The sequence below is a fragment of the Bidens hawaiensis genome, unplaced genomic scaffold (genome assembly GCF_021521415.1).
Source record: "Bidens hawaiensis isolate Kalapana, Puna unplaced genomic scaffold, B.hawaiensis_p1.1 tig00027642_1, whole genome shotgun sequence".
In the NCBI taxonomy this organism is placed as follows: Eukaryota; Viridiplantae; Streptophyta; class Magnoliopsida; order Asterales; family Asteraceae; genus Bidens; species Bidens hawaiensis.
The window spans coordinates 20636-35228 of record NW_027494482.1 but is presented as its reverse complement, the minus strand read 5'-3'; the positions used below and the strand labels follow the sequence as shown (position 1 = coordinate 35228).

General features: G+C 33.3%; 1 protein-coding gene across 1 annotated transcript; it reads right to left on the bottom strand.

Moving 5' to 3' along the window:
• Positions 1 to 9164: 9164 nt before the first annotated feature.
• Positions 9165 to 13818, bottom strand: LOC143575753 (wall-associated receptor kinase 2-like). Its single transcript, XM_077060046.1, has 3 exons — positions 12692 to 13818; positions 12435 to 12605; positions 9165 to 10475 (listed from the first exon to the last, which is right to left on the bottom strand). The coding sequence occupies exons 1-3, from the start codon at positions 13590 to 13592 to the stop codon at positions 9250 to 9252; spliced, it is 2298 nt and encodes a 765-aa protein (XP_076916161.1). The 5' UTR covers positions 13593 to 13818; the 3' UTR covers positions 9165 to 9249.
• Positions 13819 to 14593: the final 775 nt, after the last annotated feature.

Sequence of the window (14593 nt, the reverse complement as noted above, 5' to 3'; positions counted from 1 at the left end):
CTACTAATTTTTATATTTAGCATATAATTCTTTAGCCAAGTAATATATTACTTGCATTTTATTTTAAGTAAGTTAAAGGAGATTTTGATGCTTTAATATAATTCTGTATTTTTGAATATTAATCAAATCAAATAACCTGACAGAAATTAATAAAGAATATTGTGTTACACATATATTGTTAATATTAATACTATAAAGAATGTTGTGTGACACATCAATTTTGTAATAATTTGAATTGTTTTGTGAATACCATGTGTATTTAAATTCCTTCCTAAATAGCCATATTTGTTGCAGTTAAAGTATCTCTAACTCTATAAGTTTCAATGCTATTTAACTAAATTCATTAGCTTTAACAAGAGTTTGTAAGATGTTTAGCAAGTAATGGTAAATATCTATTAATTGATGTTAGATTTTAATAAATTATAAAATCAAAGTCACTGATCCCTTTTAGTATTTGGTAAATACACAAACCATGTTGTATTTTGAGATGACTCTTGATATATGCCGTTTGTTCATATCTTTTCATTGTTTAATTTTGAGATGATTTTTGACCTTAATATACAAATCTTCATTGATACAGTAATTATTATAGACCTAGTTTTTTTTTATACATAGAGTTTTGATATAACTAGCTTGATAACTTTTTGACAGCATGTATAGTTTAGTATCACTTGATGTATACATTGTATTCTATATGCTAAGATTTATTTATAAGTATTCGTTGGTATGACACTCGAAGTGTCATACTCCCTAATCTCATTATTTGTTAAAGGTCACAAAATTCAAGACCATAAAATCTTACACTCGAAGTGTCATGTAATTACTTCTCTGTTGATATTATATCATGTAATTACTTCTCTATTGATATTATATGAAGACAAGACTACTTATAAGGAGAGACTAGGTAAGACAATTTTCATTTGTCAAAACTCAAATATGCTCCTGAAGTAGCAAATCATTAAAACACATGAAAAGTTTGAAGTGATTTTTTTATTCACATCCGAGAAAATTATGAATAAACCATGAAAACGGTTTGGTTTTATATCATTCCCTGAAGTGAATGCGACTATGTATTGATCATTGCTATCATGGACATTGAAAAAGTTGTAACGATTAATATATTAATAATGATATCGACCATCGGAATTATAATGATGGTCATGCTAATAATGGGATTGACCACCACAAGTGGCAAAGGGATTGATTATATATGAGAACAAAATGTGAAAATACAAAAGTGAAATCACATAATCGCTTGAAACGATAATACAATGTTCTCCCATATTTATAGTCTTGCATTAAAGAAGCATAATACATATATGATCATAAACATGAAGTTTGAATCATGATTATCTAATAGCATGATCAGTTATACCACACCGAGTCAATGATGTGAAATTTATTGAAGAACCAAATGATTCTTCATATAATTATACATGTAATATTGCTCTCAAGGGAAATCATTTATTTACCAACTGAAGAAGGGTGTGAATCCCTAGATGTTATGGAATTGAGAAAATGATACACATATCCTAACATGATACCATTTAGTGTTTTGAAAATCGATGCATCGTCTAAATGGTTATCAAGATCGCAACTTCATGTTTGCATGATCTATGGCTTAGCTAATAAGATAGCAAGCATATTATTCCAAATTGGTATATTTACATTCGGTTATAATAATGAATTTGATTCCCAAGTTAATAATGATCATTGGAATAAGTGTTGAACTTCATAACATATTATGTTCTTAGATAAATTGTATTGTTAAAGACGATTACTCAACGTCTATAATTCGTTGCAAAGGCAATTATCACGAGAGCAAAGGTTCATGTTTGTATTTGAGTACATATGATTTTACTGTCTTTAAACTAATTCACATCAAGCCAACAAGTTATGATACTTCCTCCCCATTGCAATTGGTTTTTTGTCAGTAACCAAATATTTCTCATCTAATTTTTCATATGTGTTATATACTGAAATTAATCCACCACAAGACACAAAGATGAGAACACAAAGGAAGTTGGGAATATATGTCGGTATTAAATATTATATATGATTAAATACTTAAAGCCATTAACGGGATATATGCTTATGGCTAATTAGTTTTCACTTTAGTGAATCAACATTCCCAACATTAGGGGAGATTTAAAGCAGTTGGAAAACAAATTTAGTTTGAATGAATTATCATTGATACTCAAACTAAATTATATGAACAAAAAGTTCAAAGGATAATTCATGAATAAAGATCAACGAATGAATTACCAGACGATTCACTAACCAAAAGAGAGTGTCTAGCTAAGACACCTATACGAACTGCTAATGCTCCAATTAATAAATGTCCCGAAAGGACAAACACAAATTGATAATAATTCTAATGCACGCTTGTAGCGTGGTAGATTGATCGGTTCCAAAGTTAAAATTTCCTCGAAAATTGGAGCAAGTAATAAATATGGTCAAGTCGAGGTGCAGTAAAAGGTCTCTTGAAAGAGATTAGACATGATGGTTCTTGAAAAACCTTAGGTACCTAAAAACAAAGAGCTCTCAATAAATTATATTGAATCATGTCTACAAAGATATATGGAATCGAATTAAAGTCGACGTCGTTATAATTTTATATATATATATGTATAATTATCGCTTGAAATGATGATGATGAGGATCAAGATTATAAATCTGCCTATGAAAAATGATTGGCCAAAGTGGAAAGACGCAAACAAGGCAAAGTTGAATTCTCTAAATAACGGAAAGTTTGTTGGACCAACAGTCCGTACAACTAAAGTTGTAAAATGTGTTAGATACAAACGGGTATTGTATATGAGTTATGAAAATTCATCAAGTGATATAAGGCAAAAATTGATGGTACAATAATTTTTGTAAAGACCCGTGATTAATTATGAGGAGACGCGTTCTCCAATGGTGGAAGCAATGACTTTCCGATATATCTAAATAGTTTGGTAATACAAAGAGAAAATTGATATGCGTCTTATAATTGTTGTGATTCAGTTGATACTGAAAGTTTAAAAGAAAGTCTTCAAAGGATTTGAATTATCAAATCATGTTAATTAAATTCTCGAGATCACTATGACTCATGTTGTATGAAGATTCATATTTGAATACTTTACGATATTGAATATGTTGAACATAAATGGAACTCTTGAAGAGTTTCCTAAGGTAATTGAATACTTGAAAAATTAATTGATTGTGTGTATCAATAAGCATACACATATAAGAGAATGTACATTATGAGTACAATAACTCAATAAACAAAGATATGGTACAATATGGATATTTGATATGTGATACAAAATGATGTGTTAATGAGCAAGTTTATGCAACAAAAATCCTTAAAAAGTGAATGCGTATGCATAATTTGTGAAGTTGAAAGAAGTACATGATGGATTGGTAAATGCATGGATTTATGCTTATTACGTATGAAATAAATTATTTGGATTGAGCTTGACACAACTCAAGAGATATTGTGATAAAGAGGGAGATAAGTTGGATATGATTAGTCATATTTTTATCAAAATTCCATTCTTAAAAGTTCATTATAATCACATTTACAATGTTGATAAACACATAATCGAGAGAAACTTATGAGCTTTTAAAGAGATAATTCTTTTCGAAATATCTTGACACGGTGTGATTATTGCTCGACTTATAGTTTGAGTATATGTGTAATATGTTTATAAATCCATCAAAGTGCATCTAGAAAATGCTGAGACATTTTACCATGGACAAATTTAATCCTTTTAGCACATTAAGGGATGTCTAAAAATGTCTTTATATCATTTCCTATCTGAATATGAAATATTATTGGTTTAAAGATACCATAATTAAATGCATATGTGCATTACGTCGTACTGTTAGCTATATATGATTATTATTTTCTTTATTTATATTTATCAGCATGTGTTCTGCTAGGATATATCAGAATGGGTTAAAACATATGTTTCATGTATGAAAGATATGTGTTTATATTTTACTAACCCATCAAAATAAGTTTGGTTAGTCTTGTTGATGCAGAGAAACGCAACAGGATCATAGTGCTTACCATATGAAGTAATAGAAGTTTTCACGTGAAGATAATACAACATTATTCCACTTGAGGATTCAAATGTCAAGGGGCGAAGACACAAATTATTGACTACAAAATTTTTGAGCAACTTTCACAGAATATCGATATTTACCATTTTAATGGATATATAAATCAAGGGGAGACAATACGCGTTGCACTCTTTTTCCCTTAGCTATGGTTTTGTCCCATTGGGTTTTCCTAGCAAGGTTTTTAATGAGGCAAAATCTCCAAGCGTATTAAGTTGATAACCAAGGGGGAGTGTTATAAGTATATTAATATTATGGTTATCAACTCCTAATATAGATTAGCTTCTTCTCCAAGTTTTCATATCCTATATATAATCTCTTTATACCTCTTTGTAATACACACCATATTAATGAAATCTCCATCTTTCTCCCTACATCTCTTTCTCACATGTTTGGCTATTAGGCTTGTTTCACAACAAACACAACTCATTAAAACACAAAAATGTTAAAAGCCAACATCCATAAAAGCGCTTAAAAATGACATATAATCCTTCTTACCTCATCAAACTTACACTTCTTTGATGATTAATTAGATATACCACCAGTTATCCAAGAATCATCCATTCTTTCCTTCCATGTTCCCATCTCCACTTCAACCCGGGCCACTGAGCCATGCACCTAGACATGAAAATTTTAGATACAATACCAACAATATCACCATGTATGAGCAACGAGACATTTGACAAGCTCGTGCATTGGTCCACCACACAAGCAATAGTGTAACATCCTGAATATTATAATGATAAATAAAGAAAGTTACGTTTAGTGATTTCGCGTTATTAATTAAGTAATATCGAGTAAAAAACGGATCATGGACTTAGATTAATAAAGGTGGGTTAAATGGGAATGGGCCTTAGGTCCATGGGCTTTAAGGGATATAAATATCCCCTAAACCAACCTAAAACCCTAAATACTCATTCTTACCATCTTATTCTCTAACACACTCCAAAAACACATACACCACACCACACCACCATATACGGCCGGCGGCCGAGAGAGAGAAACGAGCAAGATCCGAGAGAGAGTAAACGTTAGTTGTGATTAGATTTTTGTTATTCGAGTCTTACACGAGATCTAGAGTTCCTAAACAAGCTAACCAAGATCGAACGAGCACAAAAGGTATGTTCTTGACCTTTAAAGTTTACGTAGTATTGAACGTTTTTACCATAAATGTCCAAACTTTACGTCATTCCGGGCTAAGTTTTACCCAAACAAGGCCATGGGAATGATCACGAGACTTGTTAACGTCATATCCAAGAATTTCTAGATAAAACGAGGGTGATTCTGGTGATTACGAATGAACAGAGGCGAATGCTGAATAACTTCGCCTGCAAGCCAACTTCGCCTTCAAGCAAGTTCGTTTGCAAGCAAGTTCGCCAACCAAGTTCGCCCCTGACAATTTCGCCACAATAAGTTCGCTGTCAAGGTTAACTTCGCCTAAGGCCAAGTTCGCCAAACTGTAACTTCGCCTGGTGATAAGTTCGCCCATGATAACTTCGCCTAAGGCTAAGTCCGCTAATGCTCAACTTCGCCTGGCATATGTTCGCCTAGGGTTAACTTCGCCGAACACTAATTTCGCCTATGCTTAAGTTCGCTAACAATAAGTTCGCTTAATGTTAAGTTCGCTTATTGTTAAGTTCGCTTAATGATAGGTTCGCTGGAGTTAGCAAATGAGAAAATAAATTAAAAACCTAATGAAAAATGTGTTAAGACAGTTAATGGAAATAAAATTTTTCCAAGCTGACCTGGCAGCTCGACCCCAGCCAGGGGCTCTGCCCCTTGGACCCTGCTAGGGGCTGCCGCCCCTAGAACCCCGCTGCCAGGGGCGCTGCCCTCGGACCCCCGTTCGTTGTGGGTTATATAAAGATAGAAATACAACATGAGTAGTAGTAGTTAACTGATACATGTAAATATTATACAGTTAGCCGTGCACAGCTCAAGGAGGGAATAACGATTAACGGAGAGCGTAACAGGATTCAGGTGAGTTTCTAGCCCCATTTATGTGTTATGTTTTCGGGGCTGTGTGCATACTCAATATGTTTGTTAATACGCTTATCTTAAGAGATAAGTGTATGCCTTATGTGAATAATGTGAAATGTCTGAATGATTGCTTGATGGTACGTGAACGATCTTCGGATATTGCACGTACTGTCAGGTTGTAACGCTATGTATAAGGTAAGTATGATATGTATGCTTATGTGTATGAACGTGATAAAGTTATTAAAAGAATGAAAGGATGGTTGTATGGTTGTATGGTTACGAAAAGAGTACCGAGCCCTAATAATACTCGAGGTATGATGTATGGTTGTATGGTAACGAAGAGGGAATCGAACCCTACTAATATTCGAGAACTAGGGAACCGAACCCTACTAATATTCGAGGAAAGAGGGTACCGAGCCCTAATAATACTCGAGGAAGGAGGGTACCGAGCCCTAATAATACTCGAGGAAGGAGGGTACCGAGCCCTAATAATACTCGAGGAATGTAGGGCGTAATGCTCTTTATAACGTAAGATATGAAAGCAAGTTAGTACAAAAGAAAGTATGAAAGTATGAATGAAAGAATATAAGTTTGTGTGTATTGTATAATGTATGATTAACTAGAACTCACTCAGCGTAGCTGACTTTTAGTATGCACGCAGGTGAGTAGGATGAGGCAGCTCGCTTGAGGGGACACGTGGAGTTGAATAAGAGACTGGCATCGAAAGGCTCAGGGCGTGTTATGTTTTAATTACTTAGTTTTCGAAAGACAAGTTGGTTGTTTAAGACAAGTTTTGAATTGATATGAAATGTTTTATTAAAGTTTTTATATTCCGCGAATGTTTTTTTATTTACTCTGTTATTAGAACTGCGTTTATGAGTAAATCCAACACAAAAGTAGGGCTACCGGTAACGGGGCCTTACAAATAGATGAGAAAGTCAACGACGGGTCAAATAACCACAGATACGCACATATTGTTTTCAATTCTTTTGCAAATCTTATCCTCTCACCAACTCTTTTCTCTCCCTCTCAAATAACCACAGTTTCTAGTTTCCGAAGAAGGTCGAAAAAAAAAACTTCTTGAAAGAATTTGAATCCCTTAACCTTGGATTAATGTTTGTGCAACGAAAATTAATTGACCGAAGGCCTGGAAATACAATATTGAAAGCCTTAGAAGCGACTCGGCAACGAGCAAATTCATCTGAGTCATTGAGCTGACTCAGAATATGGAGAAGCAACGAGTCAGGGAGTTTGTCGATGAAAACAATCAGCAAAGAAACCCTTTGATGATCGATGACATGCAATATGTTTTATATTTTTGTGGGCCTATAGGGTCCAACCAAATCGAAAGCCTTAGTTGAATGCAAACGAACAATTATGAACAATTTTGTTTGGTTGGAAGTAATGGAATGAAGGGGGAATGGAATGGGAGAAGGAATGGAATGAACAAGGGAATGAAATGGATCATTACCATTCATTTGTCTTGTTTGGTTAACCTATGGGAATTGAATGAATCATTAGTTAATGTCGTTTGGTATCCAAAAATATTATAGGAATGAAATAGAAATAATAAAAACATTTTTTCTCATAGTAAATTATTTTACAAAAAAAAAAAAAAAAAAAAAAAAACTGCAATGGCGACGTTGGTGGTGGTGCTGGTAGCTCTGGCAACAAAAATGGTGGTGGCGACGGTGGTGGTAATGGCGGTCAGACGTCAAGGGCGGTGGTTGGTGGTGATGGTGGTGGGAGGGGTGAGAGTGGTCAAGCGATGGTAGCATTGGTAGTGATGGCGATGGTAGGGTGGTGGCGACGGTGGTTGAGGTCAGGTGGTGGTGGCGGTGATAGTCAGGCGACGACGGTGACAATGGTTGCGGAGGTTATGGTGGAAATGGTTGTGTGGTTACGGTGACAATGGTGGCGGTGGTAACGCTAGTGGTAAGGTGGTGGTTGTGGCGTTGGAGATGGTGGCGGAGGTGGTGGTGGATACGGCGAAGGTGGCGGTGGCGTAAGGTGGTGATGGCCATGGTAGTGGTGGTGGTTGATGTTGTTAGGTGGTGATGTTGCTGAGAAAGTATGGTGAATGATGAATGGAATGAAAAAAAAAAGAGTAGGAATGAATGGTTTTGATGGAATGGGATCCATGTGTAATGGATGATTCCATTCCATTGAGCATCCAAACACCATATTTTTCATTCCCAAGTAATAATTCATTTCATTCCCCCTGTGATTACTGCATACCAAACGCTTTTAGTGTTTTGATATTAACAAGTTGTTATTTATAGAAATTTAGTATAGATCTAGGATTGTATTCTCTTACCCTTTGTGTTTTCGTAACATAAAATTGTATTCTCTTTTTCCAATTTTATGCCTGCCGCTTCAACGTGGTGGGTCTAATTACTATATAATCAACCATTATACCATCACCCAATCATATATAAGCAACAACGCAACTTCATCTTTTATTTAATTATAGCCAAATCACGCATATATTGTTTAAAAGACTCACAAATATAATAGCAATCAAATTTAAATTTTGTTTCAATCAGGTCACTGGTGTAAAATTTTGTTCTACTTAGGTCACTTAACTTTTATTTAGTATTTCTAATATATGACCTGGATAGCAGGTTATCTAGGTTTTTTTTTAATTTTGTCATTATTTAGTCATATTCTTTTAGGACAATATAATTAAAGTTTTCTATTTATTTTTTTTGTATGGTTGCAATTAATAATTTCTACCGTTACAAAATTTGAATATCATCCAAGTATTTTTCCAAATTTTTATAAAAAAAAATATTTTTTTATTAAAATAATCATATTTTTATAAAGACATTGGTGATTTTTTTTCATTATTTCAAAAAAATTTTGGAACATTTTCGCAATTTTAAAATTATTTTTTGCATTTTTTACTACTTTTTTACAATTTATAAAAAAATATTATGCAATGTCAAAATATTTGAAAATAAAAAAAAAACTATATAACCTACTATCTAGTTCAAATATCTAGGATTAGAACACTAAATAAAGTTTAAGTGACCTAAATAGAACAAAACTTTACACTAGTAATCTCTTAATGGAACAAAACTGAAACTTGTTTACTATTATATGGAGTAACCATTTATAAAAACAACATAATATAGAAACACATGATCATAAGGAATTACATCATCGGAGAATATTTGATGGATACACAAAACCACAGTTATTGCTAAAACCAAAAGAAATTCCACTGGTACTTGAGTATGGATTTATAGATTCTTCGTAAAGGTCTGTTTGTTGATTCTCCACGTTCAACAAGTTTGCATTCTCTTCATCCGCATGTCGCCTTGCCCATGGATGTTGTGTAAACTTACGTAACCCTTCAAGTTCGGTCGCCACTTCTTTCATTGTTGGTCGCTCTTCGCTCACAAGATTAAGGCATCTTTTCACAAGTTCGCCAATTTGTTGAAGCTGCTCTAGGGTACCCTCGCTTACAACTCTAGGTTCAAGAATCTGAAACAAACGGTTTTCTTTAAGCGACCTAATAAAATATTTCGCTAAATTTCGTTCTTCTTCATTACATTCCATACACAAAGGCTTCTTTCCCGTTAGAAGTTCGGCAAGTACCACACCGAAGCTATAAACATCACTTTTTTCGGTTAACTGACTAGTGTGAAAGTACTCAGGATCTAAGTACCCTAATGTCCCTTGCACGAGTGTCGTCACTTGTGTTTGATCTAGTGGAACTAATCGTGAAGCCCCAAAATCCGCTATCTTTGTAGTGTAGTTATCATCCAATAATATATTCGCGGATTTCACATCTCTATGGATAATGGGGGTTGATGTAGCTGAATGAAGATATGAAATTGCGCCAGCAGCTTCCGCTGCTACTCTTAAACGATTCTCCCAAGATAACCAAGTCATGGTTCCTTTCTTGTGAATATGATCAAAAAGAGTTCCATTAGATACATACTCATATACCAATAATGGAACCTCACTCTCTAAACAACATCCCAAAAGTTTCACCACGTTCCTATGGTGAACTCTTGTTAATATAATCACTTCATTTATAAATAACTCAATTTGAGTTTCATCCATAACTCGTGATTTCTTGATTGCAACGACTCGTTGATCGGTTAGAATGCCTTTGTATACAATCCCATAACCACCACGGCCCAAGATTCGATCTTCAGCGTATTTGTTGGTGGCTTTTTCTAACTCTTGTGCGGTGAAGACCTTTGTTGAATCGACATTTCCTTCCCTAGTCATAATACTCATAATACGTTGTTTAAGCAGCAAGCCACCGTTTTGTTTGAAAAAATTTTGTCTAAGCTTAACAAGGTTCCTCTTTTTGAAAATAAAATATAGCCATGTTATTCCAATTAAAATCGCCAAGAAACCAAGCCCCATACCTGCATTTTGCCACAATTGAAAGCCAAATTAGTATCCAATGTTATTAAGTTAGGGTTCCATGTCCATATTTCACATAATTTTTTGAAAAGCAATTTTTTTTATAATAGAAATAAAAAAGGAACTTCACCACCCAGATATAAGAAAACCTAAAAAATAACTTTTTTTAGTTGTTAATGTCTTCGTTGATATCTATGGTTATCTAATAGATATTGTAGAGTTTATCGTTTACTTTTATAGTAATTGGGAGAGATGATTTTAGTGTAAAGTTAAAATACAAAGAGTATAAAAATGAGAAGTGTGAGAATGATTTATTATCACATAAAAAACCATTTAAAACTAAATTTCAAAAAAAATAATAAAAAAATCATAACTCAAAATATAAATAAAAAACGAAAAAATTTAAAAAACTAAAATGTGTCCGCCATCATTCTCGTTAAAAAAAATTTTTTTAAAAAAATTGACTAAAAGGCACAATGTCGAGATTAAAGACACAATGAGGAAAATGAACAAAGACACAGTTAGAACTAAAAAAGAAACAATAGATTGCAAAATATAACATTACTAGCTTTTGAACCCGTGTATTACACGGGATTTGTCAAATAATAAAATTAAATTAGGTATGTTATTTCAATTGTGATTTTCAAAATACTTGTGAATTATTTAATGTACAAAGTAGAACTTATGAATTATATTTTGGTTGGTTCGGTTCGTTTATTTTTTTTGTTAAAAAGGTGGTTCCATTCGTTTATTTTTGCTAAAAAAAGGTGGCTCGGTTCGTTTATTTTTGTTTAAAAAAGTGGTTCGGTTTGTTTGTTTTTTTAAGTAGTTCGGTTCGTTTAATTTTGTTAAAAATAACATGGTTTGGTTAGTTTATTTTTGTTAAAAAAGTAGTTCGGTTCATGCAGTTTTCTTAAAAAAATAGTTCGACTCATTTATTTTTACCATAGGGTTAAGCAAATGAGAAATAAAAATATCACTATTTTATCCCTATCTCAATGGAAAAAACAAACGGGGTTAACAAAAAAAATAATAAAATAGCATGATTTTGGAAACGGCGGGTGTTGATTTGCAAGAAATTTTATAAAAGTATTAAAGTTGTGCAGATGGTCAAACCTTATGTATAAAAATGACAATTAACTCAATAATGAATATAATCCATACTATGTTATAACCCAATAGACAAAATGGTATTGACCTATGATCCATGGATAGCTAGAATGATTGGGATGAGAGATTAGGATTTAGGATAAATGTAGGCTTGACACATAAGATTTAACATTTTCTTTTATTAGTATTGTAAGATGGCAAAAAAAACATAGCACAAAACACAATATAAAGAAAAAAAAACAGAATTTCAAGAAAAAAGACACAATCAATGACGAAAACAAACACAGTGATAAACAAAAAGACACAATGATCTTTTTCACTCATTGTTTTTTTAGAACGATAAAGATGGTGGAAACATTTTTGCGTTTTTATTTTTTTTCGTCTTCTTATTAAATTTTGAGTTATGATTTTTTTTAATTTTTTTGAGGGGTTTTTATGTTGCTACAAATCCTTTTTATCGTTCTCATTTTTGTTTTCTCTTATAGAATAACTTGACCCTAGATTTAATTAAGTCTTATTCATAATTTTCATTGCATTCTTACATATAGATGATTAGTTAATTAAAAGCACATGACTACCAAGTTTTTTGATAAAATCTTTAATAATTAATATAGGGTAAACTTTCAAAGGAACAAGACTTGAATCAGGTTATACTTTTTATCTAGGGAAGTTGTTTTCACACACCCTTTTCTTTTCTAGTAAACATATATATCATTTCTAAGTAAATTACAGTTTATATAAAAGTAAACGACAATTTACCCTGTAATTTTCTTTCTGTCTTTATCCCAAAGGTGTATGAAAATTACGTTATAGAGTTGAATTAGTAAAATTAATTCTTAAAATGAACTTACCTAAAGAGAACTTTATGACAGGAAACTCTGAATTTTTCTTGGCACAACCACGCCCGGTTTTCAGGCCGTCTCCGACATACCCATCTTCGCAACCACACGTATAACTTCCAGGCGTATTCGTGCAAACCCCATCACATAGATTATTACTAGGATCCTCACATTCATTAATGTCTGAAAATCATGACTTGATCATATGATTTAAGGCTAAAATTAACATGAATATTGAGTCTTGAAAATAACAAAACAATTAAACAAACCTTGGCAGCCTGGCTCAAGATAAGGTTGACCTTGATAACCATTGTGGCAAATGCATCTATATCCTGGAACTCCAGTATCCGAATCAACACACTCGCTATTCGCTTGACAAGCCAACACACCAGCAGTCCTAGCCTCGCTACAGCTCAAGTTCCCGACCACCCAATCGACCAACATAGGAACACTAGCCCTGGTCCGGTTTACAAAACCAGGGTCCATAAAATCCGACACCCCACCAAACGTAAATCGTTCTTGCTCACCCAAAAACGAGTACGTACAAGGATCAAAAGACCAGATTGTCGTGTGGTTATGAACCATACTACCAACAGAAGTGTAGTAATACTTGAGTGCCTTTGGGATTGATGTCTGGCAGCATCCAACACCCGAACACGATCCATTTAATACCTCCTCGGGTTTTGAACACAACGCAATGCACCCGCTGGTGAAGTTTGCTTGTAGAGGGCCTAGAAAGAAGGCGAAATCATCGCACCCGATTAAAGTAAACTGATTCTTTTGTGAGAATGAAAAGGGTGATGTCCAGCCAAGACTTGAGTAGACTGGATTATCTTCGGTGATGTTACCGAATGGATCGTAGCATTGGCTTGCAACTTTGTTGGCCACTCGGAAAGTGTAGTCCGTAAATTCCAGGACACGGAGAGTGCCGATTTGGGGTATAGGAGGATTAAAACTAGTGTTGCAAGTGACTTCAAACCATTTGCTTAGAAAGCAGCTGGGACCGATGCCGAATGGATATGGAATGGTTACGTTTCCACACTGGCTTTGGCAGCCGGGTTTGGTCACGTTTGAGACTTTGGTGATGGTGATGACATCTGATGATGAGTGTGTAATTGTTAGCATGATCAAGAAGAGAAATAATTCAATGTTTCTTGTGAAGTTGTTCATGTTATTGTTTTTTGTAGATATAATTGTTGTGTTTGGTTTTTAATCTCAAAAATAGTTGCCATTTTGTCAACTCGTTTACTTTGAATCATCAATATTAGTGTATATCTAGAGCAACTACTATATATTTTGTCAATGGAATATGAATATAATTATATAAAATACTTTATCTATAGTTAAAAAAATGATTATATGGATTTGAATTCCACTTATACTATGGGAACTTTTGTTTTTTCTGTCCTTTGTTTCAAATTTTCATTATTGTATTAAACTGGTATTTTTCCTGGCGCGTTGCGCCGGGCAGGTCGTCAAAACCCAGGTGGTGGTAACTCAAGCGTTGATATGGTAAGTCGATGTAATTTCGGTCGGTTTAGGGTACGTGCTTTATTGTATCGAAACTAAGATACAATCAAAACAAAAAAAATTATAAAAATTTGGGTGGACCAATGGAAGTCAAATTTCGATACAATAACGCACGTACCCTAAACCGACCGAAACACAACAGTTGATTTTTGTTTTGATTGGTAAAACTCGATCGTTGGTAAAACCCGGGTAATTATGGAAGTCAAATTAAATTATGACAGTTGATTTTTGTTTAAAGATATTTAATGAAATTTATTAATTTACAGTTTGATTTCCGTTTACTTAATTGTGGAAGTCAAATTAAATTATTAACGTTTTCCAAAACACCTGGGTAATTATGGAAGGCAAATTAAATTATTTAAACTCGAATTTATTTTAATTCACACTATTTAATATTGTTGCAAAGATATATGTATTTGAAGAATGATTTCAAATATTATGATAACTAACTATCATTTGACCAAAATGATATAATCATAATTAATGATATTATATATTGCCAACTTTAAAATCATTTATACTTTTTATATATGTAAATTCATTTGAATTTAAGTTTTTGCAATATATGTTGACCACTAATTAATTTATTAGTTATGACGTTTCTTTAAAATCAAATATATATTAATATGTTTTATATTTTC